The following is a 12,977-nucleotide window of genomic DNA, read 5'->3' as shown; positions in this document are numbered from 1 at the left end:
TTGCTGCTTTCAGTATTTGCTCCTTGTTCTGTACATTTAATGTTTTTACTATGATATGTCGTGGGGAATTTCTTTTCTGATCTCATCTATTTTGTGTTCTATGTGTTTCCTGTATTTATATGGGATGTCGTTCCTTAATTTCAGGAAATTCTGTTCTACAATCCCGTTTAAGATCTAGTCAATACCATTAACTTGAAATTCTTCTCCTTCCTCTATTCCTATGATCCATAGATTTGGTCTTTTCATGGTGTCCCACATCTCTTCCATATTCCATTCTGTGTTTTGTAATATTTTCCATACTCTTTGCTTGAGTGGTCCAATTCTTCAACTTTATCCTCCAATGTTTATATTCTCTTTTCCATTTCATTCATTCTAGAGGTGAGGCTTTCCCCTGTTGTTTCAAGTTGGCTTATTGAGTTTGCACTTCCTTCATTTCTGTCCGAGTTTTCTTTAATGTTTCTATCTCTTTTGTCAATTCATTCAGAACTTTATCCCTATCTTCTTTTAGTTCTTTGATTTGTCTTGAGCTGTTTGACCATAATTGCAGCATTACCATGCCAATATTACTGGTATACTTGAATAAACAGCCTGTTGCTAAAAATTTACTTCTGGGAGGCAGCCGTGACATCCAGCCCCCTCCAAGGTATAATTTCTCTTAACTACAGTTTGGAGAATCAAAGAATTTATTGGGCTTCCATACAGCTCAATGAGTGAGGATGTTACTTACAAAAGTATGAGCACAAATGGGCTTCCTTCCACATTGTGGCTAGGACCCTGTGACCTGCAGGTGGTGGCCCAAGATGGCGGCCCAAGATGGCAAAGGTTACCTCCTCTCTCTGGCTTCCCCTGTCCCTATACTTAGTCCCTCCCCCATGTACCACTCAGGCCAGCTTGTTGGATGGAAGGCATGACTGACTCTCTCTGCCCTTCCCCACCTATGGAGTGTCCATAGTCAGGTTTGTTTGTGGCAATCAAAGCGAGCGGGTAAAGCTAAGCTTGAGAAGAAGGCATCTGCCCAAAGCTTGCCAGTCTAGCTTGCCAGGTGGAGAAGTCCATACAATACGGCCTGACTCTTAACTTGAGTTTTAAAAAGTGGACCTAAACTTGAAGGGCATGCACTCTTCCACATGTCTCCTGGAACTGTGCTCCAGAGCCAAGACTCACCCATATTTTTAATTCAAAACTGTTTATCCAGCCTCAGTTGGGGAAATCTCATCATCTTATCATGGAGTCTTCTCTTTTGATCACTAGGCCTAAAGTATCTCATAGACACAGTAAATACCTCATATACACAATACACTGTGTTCAGCACTTTGATTTGCTAATTCAAACACACCCACATTCATTCTTGGGTGAAGGGCAAATTGAGGTTTGGAGGGATCAAGGTCAGGTGCCCAGATCACAAGAGCACATAGTTCAGTGAGCTTGTTTGCATTATAAACAGTAACTTTTTGGTTGCAAGGTTAAATAAAAGTCATTAGTCCAGATTCTGTTCATTTTCTAGAAGTCATTCCTACATATGATAATTCTGTGGAATTATTTGCCTGGAAGTTCCTTAAGGACATTCTCTTTGGGGTCCATTATTACGGGATTAGCAATTTCTGGAGGTAACATGTTGTCTTGGCTTTTCATGTTTTTTTCTGTTTTTCACACCCAATCTAGAGTTAATTGGATGAGTGGGAGCGGGAGCCTGAGTTGACGATCTGGGACTGCATATCTGGAGCTAGACAAACTGTACATGTGGGCTGCAGTTGCAAGGGACTGAGATTCCTTTACCTGTTCACAGGCTAGAGGAAGTTTGTATGGAGTGACTGATGTCTGAGGACCCCTTATCTTTTGACAATGGGACCTGGGTAGGTGGGTAAAGTTTGGGCTGAGTGTTGGGGTCCCAGGACCCCTTATCTGTTGGTGCTTGGAATAGGGTGAATGGGGGAAGTTTAGGCCAAATGGTCTGGTCCTGGGGACCTATTGCTTGTAAGTGCTGTGAGCTCAGCAGGTAGGGGAAGTTGGGCCAAGTGGTTAGGGTCTAAGGAACCCTTACCTTTGAGATTTCATATCACCACAGACAAAAGGTCTACCCTCTCATGGAAACAAGCACTGGTGAGATTATGGGAAAGGGCAACACTTAGCTGCTATTGGTGGAATATAAATCCATGCAGCCACTATGGAAATCAGTATGGAGGTTTCTCAAAGAGATGAAAATGGAACTATCATGTTATCCAGCTATTCCATTCTGGGGCATATATCCGAAGGACTTCAGAGTTCTCACCAAAACCCACAGCTGGTTTTGAGGTTTGTGAATGATATGGGCTGATCTATCTCCTAGTACAGAGATAGTTGTGCATCCATGTTTATTGTGGCTTTATTCCCAATATCGAAGAAATGGAATGTGCATAGATGTCCACCAACAAATGAATGGGTACTTAAGTGTACATAACACAGCAGAATTACTCAGCTATAAAGAAAAATGAAATTATGAAATTTACAGGAAAATGAACAGAATCAGAAAAAAATTAGTCTGAGTGAGGTAACCTAATCTCAGACAGACAAATGTAACATGTTCTCTCTCATATGTGAATTCTGGCTTCCAATAATAAGATTTGTATGTTATCTTTGGAGTGTCCATAGATGTCAGGAAGCCAGAAAGGGCCTATGAGCAGAAGAGGAAGAAGGCTTAATGGGGGGGAGGGAAGAGCAGAGTGCATGTGATGGAAAAATAGAGGGTAAGGAAGAGTGGGGTTTAAAGGTCTAAGAAGGGATAGGAGTAGAGGGATGGGGGTGAGCAGGGGTTGGTGATAGGTTAGCCGAAACTTAGTGTATATGAAAACACCTTATGGAAATTCACTACTTTTGTAAGCTAATTAAAAACATAATTAAGAATGAGTTTGAAGTATGGGACTCTACATGGGTGGACACTGCTGCTCCAAGAAGACAAGGATTATTGAGTGAAGATCTCAGTGATAAGCATGGGGCACCTCCCTATGAGTTATTGATCAGGAAGCCCCACTCCTCCCCAAACACAGCACAGCTATTGCCATTAGATGGCTTACCACTAGATGGTAAGACTCTATTGCTGAAGACACTGCATACTTTGGTTGTAGGATATAGAGAAATAAATCTTGGACTAATCAGGAAAAGCTCTCCCTGTTGTGTAGCTTTCAAAATGCTCGAAGGTGCTATATATACTTCTGGGGGAGGCCAAAAAAAAAGTGGTTGTAATGGCAGACTCAGCCTGGTACAATATGACCTTCAAGGCAAGATGTGCCTACTGGATCAACAGTGGCATGACAGTGCCTTTCCATGGCCTTGTGTCTGTTTGCTGTGGTCAAGTTCCCTAAGTACCTTCTCGCAGATGCCAGTTCTGGGCCCAGCAATGATGTTCCTTTTGTCTCTAGGCAAGAGTGTCTGTTGAACAGTGCCTCTCTCCTGGGTTGCCTTCAATCAAGCTGGAATGACACTGCTCTTAGCACTGCTTTCTTCCAGGTCCCTACTAAAACAATCTGTTAAACTATGCTTACAGCAATCAACAGATTGACTGATTCAAAGTTTCAAAGTCTCCCACATTCCTCAGAAAAAAAACAAAACAAAACCCAGCATGGTCAGTTTCTTTACAGCAACAGCTCACTCTCTGGTACCAATTTCTGTATTAGCTACTTTTCTGTTGCTGTGATAAAACACCATGGTCAAGGCAACTTATAGAAGAAAGAGTTTATTAAGGCTTATAGTTTCAGAGGGATGAAAGCCCATTATGGAGGGAGAGGCTTGGTAGGAGGTAGCTAAAGAAAGGAGCAGAAAGCTGAGCGCTCACATCCTCAAGCACACAGGAAGCAGAGAGAGCAAGCTGGAAGTGGGGCAGTTATGAACTCTCAAAGCCCACCCCCAGTGACATGCTTCTTCCATCAAAGCCACATATCCTAAAGGTTCTATGACCTTCCCTAAACAGCATCACCAGCTGATCAAGTGTTCAAATACTTAAGCCTATGTGGAATACTTCTCATTCAAACCACCACAGGCAATTTTGGTCCATGAAATAAACTGACAATAGACAGATGACAATAAAAAGAACATACACACTTCACTACATGACTCAGACCTGGGACTGTGAGACCCAAAGGGAGACAAAGTGGTCAGTCTTACATAGATCTTAACAGAGCAATGCTTAAACTTCCAGAGAAAGGAGGTGATGGGCTGTGAAGATCTTGGGAGCATGTATACAGAAAGCCAAGTTTGCTGTCTTGCTATGCAGATAAATGTCCCAGGTAACAGCTCTCTGGTAATGTATATGTGTTGTCAGACCCAAACTTCTTCTGATGAAAGATCGTACTTATACAGAGATGAAGTGACAACAGCAGACAAATGCTTGTCTTTGTATGTTTTATCAGTGTAGATACATGACTTTTTTCTTATGAAAAGACAGTTATTTAGAGCTTGTCTTCAGAGGTCTATAGCATCTGACAAGAGACATTTGGGATGGGATATTTTACTCTCAAAAAAAATTTACTATTTCCCATCTACAAAAACAGCACATTACCAGAAGCTAAATTGGAACAAGGATTACCAAATAAATATTATACTACCCTATGTCCATTAAGCTAAATTTTATTTCATTTTCTTCTAACTATATTTCATGTTCAACCAATGGTAGCTACATTGAACTCAACTAAGTATTCTTTTCTAAAAAAATTTTATTTATTATTTTTATGTGTATGAGTGTTATGCCTGCATATAGGTAAGTGCACCATGTCATGCAATGCCTGTGGAGGACAGAAGAGGCTGTCAGATCCCCTGGAACTGGAGTTACGGACAGTTATTTGCTGCCATGTGGGTTCTGGGATTCGAACCTAGGTCTTCTGCAAGAAAAAATGGTGTTCTTAACCACTGAGCCATCTCTCCAGCCCCCTCAACTAAGTACTCTTAAGCTGGGTGCAGGCAGTGGAACAATGGATAACACATCTGACTATGGATCAGAAGATTCTAAGTACTTAATTTTTTATTTTTAATTTATGTGTATGAGTATATTGTCTGCCTACCAGTAAGTGTACCCATGTCATGCAATACCCACAGAGGTCAGAAGGGGGCATTAGATCCCCTGGAACTGGAGTTATGAACAGTTGTTAGCTGTTATGTGGGTCCTGGGCTTTGAACCAGGTCCTCTGCAAGAGCAGTCAGTGCTCTCAACCACCGAGCCATCTCTCCAGCCCCGATTCTAAGTACTTATAAGCCCAAACCTAGTCATGAACAAACTTTTGTCATGTCCAACTCTACCCTAGTTCTACAACTTCCACAATTCTTTGATGGCAGCTTCCAGGGACTTCTTGAGTAAAATACAGTATCAGAGTTACATGGTTTCTAGAAAAATCTGCTCAACTTTCTAAGAGACTTAGGTTTACTATGCATTGGTAATAGAGTTCTGTTTTATCTTTACAGAGTTCTGTTCTATGTCCTCTCTCAAATCCTCTTAGTAACTCCTTGCATTAATGTGGTATGTTTGTTACAACTGACAAGTTTTGTTCCATTATTGTCAATATGTGTGTGTGTGTGTGTGCGTGTGTGCGTGCATGCGTGTATGTGTGCGTGCGTGCACAACTGACAAGTTTTGTTCCATTATTGTCAATATGTGTGTGTGTGTGTGTGTGCATGTGTGCGTGCATGCGTGTATGTGTGCGTGCGTGCGTGTGTGTGTGTGTGTGCACATGCGTGCTAAGGTCAGAGGACAACTTTTGGGAACTGGTTCTTGCTTTCCACCTTCCTGAGGTGCTCTCCTGAGATTTCTGCTCTTGTGCTGCATACTCCAGGCGAGTTGGCCCAGGAGTTTCTGGGTGATTCTCCTATCTCTGCTTCCCATCTCACCATAGGGATACTGGGATGACAAATGGATGTCACCACATCATCTATCTTTTCGTGTGAGATCTGGGGATTGGACTCAGGTCATGAGGCTTGTGTGGCTAGTGCCTTTACTGACCACCAAACTATCTGTGCAGTCTTGAAGTCCACAGTTTATATCAGGGTTCACTTTTTCTGCTCTGTGGCTTCATGAGTGATGCTATGCAATTTCTATTATACTGTTGTATCACAGCCCCTCCAAATTCATCTGTGCTGTGACCTACCCCTCTCAAGCCTCTAACCCTGGCAGCCACTAGTTGAATTGCTACCACTATGATCTCCTTGTACTTGATGACTATCTTCTGTATTTTCTGCCTACTGATTTCCTTTTCCAGATCTCACATAGCTAAACTCAAAGGGTCAATATCCCCTTCAATCACTTCCTTCATGTAGTAACATGTATTCAAGTTTCCTCCATGCCTTCTCATAATTTAATAACTCATTCCTTTTGTCATTGAGCAATATTCTATCATACAACATAGTGAGTTTGCTTATCCATTAACCTAATGAAAGACATATAGATTAATTATTGCTTTGGGGTGATTGTGAAAAGTTAAGTTATAAACATTCACATACTAATATTTATAAAAACACAGATTTTAGATCAATAGGGTAAAAATCGTGAAGCACAATTATCAGGCCATATGTGAAGGTAAAATTCCACTCTATAAGAAATGCAGGTCTACTACTGCCTTCTAAGGCAGGTCTACTGTTTTGCACGCCCATCAGCAATGAACAAGAGTTCCTATATTTTGTTAGCGTTTGTTAGTGGCATAGTTTTTCATTTTAATCATTCTAATTAACACTTAATGTTATCTCATTATTGTTTCAATTATTGCCACTCTAAGGAGTGCATTATTATTTTTCAGCCCTTTCTACTGACTTTTTATTATTACTTAAATCACAATCTGGGTTTCTGGTAGGGGATTACTGTGTATCCAGGCCCCACTTTATAACACAGGGAGAAAAACGAGTGCAGAGGGGCAGGGGAGCCAGCTCTGGTCATCACAGGAAACGCACCTTCTTCCCAGTGGCTCCCCCTAGTGGAGACTCAGGACGTGAGACAGACTTACATATTAAGGGCCACTACCACTTACTCTTCGAAGCATCATCCTCTTTATGGCCACTGCCTTCCTGCAGGGAGGAAGTCAAGCAAATTCTTCCACCAGTTCCTGCTGTTAGTTCCACTGGGGAAACAGCTATCAGAGAGGCAGTCTTACAGTCCCTAATTTTTGTTTTGATCTTTTCTACCATAGACCTACTTCCTAAAGACATCCCTGAAATAGCTTTCCTCTCTAAGAGACCCTTAGCAAAGAGGCCAACGTTGGCCTAGGGGGATGAAAACAACCCTGATATCTATTTTAAAAATAATTTTGTTTACAGTTGTTTTGGACTATCAGTCCCTATCATGTAAGTCAATATAATGAATTTTATATAATACACACATACACACACACACACCTGCACATGCACATGCATGTACACTGTGCTTCATTATTCTGATGAGCTTGAAGACCCTGCCTAATACAGACATGTAACTGAAATCGATGTGCAGTTCTCATGTGTCAGCCCCACCATCCTTTCTCATTTATTTGGCTTCTTATGCCTCATTATAGAGTGGAAAACAGCCTGCTGTGGCATTTTTTAACATGTATGTTTATATATATATATGCATATATGTGGTTTTATGTATCTGTAAACAATCTAGAAACTACTAATAGGAGAAAACATGATATTTATGTTTTTATGATTGGCTCATTTCATTTAGTATAGTTATCTCAAGTTGCATCCATTTCCTGCAAACATAGCTTCATTCATCTTTACGGAAGAGAAAAAATTTCATTATAATGTCTGTATACCACATTTTCCTTATCCATTGCTCTGTTATTGGACACTCGTTGTGAATAAACATTGTAATAAACATTGTAATAAACCTTGATACACAGACACATCAGCAGGTGACTATTTTCCCAGGAAACTTTCACACAGACTTCCGCAGAGGCTGGTCACCTTTACAGTTCTACATGTGACATTTTCTGAGCTAGTCTCCCAAATTTTAAGTGCATGCAGTTCTCCAAATGGAGTCACAGAAGGCTGCTTCTACATTTGAAGGCTGATATCTGTATATCAGTATCAGGTCAGTCCAACATAGGACTCCAAGAAGACTGCTCCATTTGACTAATTAGTTAGTTAATGCCCAGGAGAATTTTCAGTACCATAGGCAGTCTGGCTCTGTTCAACTCCCACACTATTGTCTGAGCACTCAGACAACACTGCATCCAACTTGGATTTTGTCCAACAGGAGAGAGCAAAGTGTCTGGCACAGAATGATGCAGAGTTGGCCCAAGGGGACCAGGATGTGGTCTTGAGTTTTGTGGCTATGTCTGAATTAAATATTTTTCCACAGACCTCAGTTTTCTAAAACAGAAATGATATTAGATTTTCAGGTTGTAGTTTACAAATGAAAAGCTGGTTTGTTTAAGCTTTTCTCAATTTATGTATCTAATGAAAAAAAAAACAGTCCTATGGAAAAGAAATCATGCTGTGTCCAATATTTCTTTGGAAGGGAAAAGAAGGCAGAAATAGTCTTCCTATCACTGATATCTACACTGAGATCCCAAGAATAATAATGACTTGAGGGAACAGCTAGGGTTTGGTTGTAGGAACTGTTTTTCAATGGGGGTATTTCTCAACTGCCTGGTGATACATATTCTAATGTAATGAATAAGAAATACAAAGGTGGGTTCTGACTTTTTCTAGTTCCCTGTCTAGAACTTGTAATACTAATTACTCTTGCCTTTACTTCTCCTTCACATCTCCTATTCAGGATTCAAAGACTTTCTTTTCCTCCTCGAGATAAGAGTTATACAATTTGGGAGTCTTTTAGATAGACCCACTGAAGGGGTACTCCAATTGCCTCACTGTGTGTCCCTGTTAAGCATGGAAGAAACCAGAGCAGTCTGCGTCCTTATTCCCTACTGGCAATTTGGGTAACCTCTTCAGAGGATGGCGTGATAAGAATAGGAGGTAGGAATTGGCTACACAGGGTAAAAAGACCCCAAAGAAAAGTAGCCAGTTTCTTGGCTAAAAGTCAAAATGTCCTTGGGACTGTTAGCAACATACTCCGTTCCAAAGGCCAAAAATGTCAAAAGTATTTGGGAGCTTGTATCTAATCCTTAAAAGATTTTAGGGTTACTCCTCAGAGGGGGGGAATGTTAGAATACCCAAAAGCCCCATGGAAATAAATAAGTGAAAGAAGAAAATAAGAAAAGAAAAAGAAAAAAGTGATGGGGAGATATGGGAGGTATTGGAAGTGGGGGAGTGGGCATGGTTTTGATCAAAACACCTTATATGCATGTATGAAATTCTCAATAAAGTTTTTGTAAAAGTTAAAAAGAAATACAAAGATGGGGCTGGAGAGATGGCTTAGCAGTTAAGACCAGGGTTCAGTTCCCAGCACCCACATGGTGGATAACAGTCTTCTGCAATTAAAGTTCCAGGGGATCCAACGCCCTCTTCTGGCCTCCACAGACAATGCACCCATATGGTGGGTATACTTACATACATTCATCAAAACATTCACCTGCATAAAATATAAATCAATAAAACTTATCTGTAAGGGAAATGCAGCAGAACCCTGCTCTTTATGCTTTTGGCTTTGTGTCACCACACAAACCTGATTCATTTTTTTTCATCTTTAAGTTTAGATAAATGACTTTTTTTCAGTTTTTATTCTAATAAGAGATGTCTAGATTTTTCAAATAACAATGTTGAGTCTATGTAGGTATTTCCTGTGGTTTTATAATGCTTCAGTTTCTTTTAAATGTTGTTGTTCTTAAATATTTCAAAAACTCTATCAATGAATAGTTTAAACAATGTCATCAAATCCACCAGGTCTTATAAGGTCATTGAAGGTTGATATGTAATATTAACTAGACACTTGGGGACATTTGTGTGCATGAATTACAATAAGAGAATTTCTAGGAATAAATTAAAATCAGGGGAAACAAAGGAGTAAGCAGGTGACATTGATTAACTCTAGCATAATTTATGTGTGAATGCTGTCATGGCGTCTCAGTTTTTATGCAAACACTGCTGATGTATCACTTCAAGGAACTGGCTTTTGAAATTGCTGACAGCAACATCCACATTTCTCATGATTTTATCCCAGATGCTCCTGAATAGACACTGAAGCTTGAGCCTTTTGTAATTATTTCCTTGCCACACCGCAGGCCCCTCTATGTCTTGCTATCACCCTTTTCAAAGCCCCTGCCACATCTCTGTTCCTCAGACTATAAATAACAGGGTTTAACAATGGGGTAAGGATGGTATAAAAGGCAGAAAAAATCTTATCTTTAAGTGGGGTATGGTAGGATTGGGGAAGCATATAGGTATACAGTGCAGCTCCATAAAACAAGGTCACCACGATCACATGTGACGAGCAAGTCGCAAAAGCTTTCTTCTTTCCTTCTGCAGACGTTATCTGATGCACAGTGGCAAGTATCTGGATGTAGGATGTGATCACCACAGAGAAGGGCATCAAGAGCATCACAACACAGCAGACATACATCACCATTTCATAGATGGCCTTGTCACCACAGGCCAGCCTCAGCATAGTGGGAGCCTCACAGAAAAAGTGGTTAATCTTGTGAGACGCACAGAATGGGAGACTCATGGTGATGGGAGTGAGGAGGAAACTGTCCAAAGCACCACCAAACCAAGAGCTGGCCAAGATCAACCAGCAGACCCTCCGACTCATGAGGACAGGATAGCGGAGTGGATTGCAGATGGCCACGTAGCGGTCATAGGCCATAAGGCCCAGCAGGAAGAACTCAGCTCCTACAAAGCCCATGTAGAGAAAGTACTGAGCCGTGCAGGCTACAAAGGAGATGGTTCCTTTGCCCACAAGATAATTAATCAGTATCTTGGGCACAATGGTGGAGATGTACATCATGTCAATAAAAGAGAGATGGCTGAGGAGGAAGTACATGGGGGTGTGGAGGTGAGGGTCTACGCGGATGAGAAAGATCATGAATCCATTAGCCAGCATGGCCATAAAGAACATGGCACAAATGACACTGAAAAGGAATCCTGAGGCTTTGCTGTGAGTAAAGAGCCCCACAAGAGTGAAGTCACTGGGGAAGGTTTTGTTTCCATCCATGTTTTTATGTTTGAGCTGGAGGCATAGAGAGAAGCTGGGTTAGTGAAAAGTAGAAAAGATAAAAGGAATCATTACACTTGTTTGAATAAAGTCACTAACTTGAAAATTATTTGTCTAATGCCAGACACTTTCCACAAAGCTAATTTGCAGCTTCTCTTGTCACTATTTCATCTTGCTAAGGAGTTGTCAGAACGTTAGGGTCCCATGCATGAAAGCGAGTGGCTGTTTGATAAAGTATAGTTGGTGCAATACAGTTTACTTATTATGGCATAATATGTGGGCCCCACAGAGGCATCTCCCCTTGGAGAGAACTTCAATTGTTTAAACTATGAATTCAACAGAAAAAAAAGATTTTTAAATCAATTTATCTAGCCAAATAATTCAGTAAGACATTTGATCAAACCTAGAATTTTTATCACAGGTTTTGTTGTTGTTGTTGTTGTTGTTGTTTGAGACAGGATCTCCCTATAATTCAAGTTGGCCTGGAACTCACTATGTAGACCAGGCTGGCCTTGAACTCATGGAGATCCACCTGCCTCTGCCTCCCAAGTGCTGAGATTAAAGGCATGTTTCACCATGCCCAGCTATTTTACTACAGTTTTAAAACTGACCAATCCCAGGCTGAAGAGATAGCTCAGCGGGTAAAGCTACCAAGCTTGACAACGTGAGTTCAAGTCGTGGGACTCACACAGTTGAAAGAGAGAACTGACTCCTGAAAACTGTCCCCTGACCTCCACATGTGTGCCATGGCATACATGTGTGTGTGTGTGCGCGCACACACACACACACACACACACACACACACAATAAGTAAATAAATGTAGTAATAATAAATGAAATATAAAAACTTGCCAATTCCACCTAGAAATAACCATGGAATTGCAGACACTGCTGAAAACTATAGTAAGCTACAGTGCACAGGATAACAACATCTCTCATCTTATTATTGACCATGATTGTTAGGTCCTAAAGTAGTTTGTCAATTTCTCACTAATTTACTGCTATTTCCTTCCTATCTATGAAGGGATGCCTGTGCGGTGAACTTGCTGATACTGTAGTAAACAAAAGAGAGTATTCTTCATGTGCTTTAAACAAGAAAGCATTAGCAGAAGAGGGGAAATGCTTTCAGGTAAGGCTAGTGGGGAAAAACCCCATGCCATGGGGAAAAACCTTACCATAGACAATAATGGAGAACATAAAACAGCCATGGTAGACTTTGAATGTGGTATATTACTACAGAATAAAAAAGTGTATACCCCAAAGCTCAGTGAAGCTCGGAATACTGAGAAAACAGAAACCAGTTCAGGAAGAGAATTGACTGTGCAGGGGAGCAGAGGGCCTAGCTTAGTGGTAGAGCACTTAGCATGCATGAGGCCCTGAGTGTCATCCCCAGCACCACAGTGAAGAAGCGAGCAAGCAATGAAGGGGACGGTCGGGGGTGGGTGCTAGGTTTTCAGTATCTATGGACAGAATGAGGGGTTCAGTTTATTTTTTAAATATCGGTAGAATGAGCTACACGTCAATGATAACAAATTGTGTAGAATTTGGCACATTTATCCTAATCTTTAAAGCTATCATCCCTTTTTAACATTTGTGATTATTATTATTATTAATAATTATTATTGCTATTATTGTGCCAGCATTTCCAGTGATTTTAAAGGTTTTTCAAGATAAAAACACACAGCTGGGCTGAACTGCAGCAGTCCAGGCTGTGTCTTTTTATCCAGTGTCCCCAAACTAATTAACTTTTCTTAAATAACTGATTTTTTTTAAATGTTCACACACGGGTACTACATTTACATCATTTCCACACCTCCTTCTCTCCCTTCCAGCTCCTCTCATGCCCCTTGAACTCCCTTTCAATTTTGCGACCTCTTCTTTAATTACACAGACATACAGACACAGACACACACACACACGTATGTCACTATAT

At 40.8% G+C, this 12,977-nt stretch overlaps 1 protein-coding gene across 1 annotated transcript; it reads right to left on the bottom strand.

The window, feature by feature from the left end:
- Positions 1-10,072: 10,072 nt before the first annotated feature.
- On the bottom strand, positions 10,073-11,072 carry LOC103724478 (olfactory receptor 2T6). The gene has a single exon (XM_008821572.1). The coding sequence runs from the start codon at positions 11,042-11,044 to the stop codon at positions 10,094-10,096; it is 951 nt and encodes a 316-aa protein (XP_008819794.1). The 5' UTR covers positions 11,045-11,072; the 3' UTR covers positions 10,073-10,093.
- Positions 11,073-12,977: the final 1,905 nt, after the last annotated feature.

Source organism: Nannospalax galili, unplaced genomic scaffold (assembly GCF_000622305.1).
Source record: "Nannospalax galili isolate Female #2095 unplaced genomic scaffold, S.galili_v1.0 scaffold748, whole genome shotgun sequence".
Lineage (NCBI taxonomy): Eukaryota > Metazoa > Chordata > Mammalia > Rodentia > Spalacidae > Nannospalax > Nannospalax galili.
This window is presented reverse-complemented; position numbering and strand designations above follow the sequence as displayed.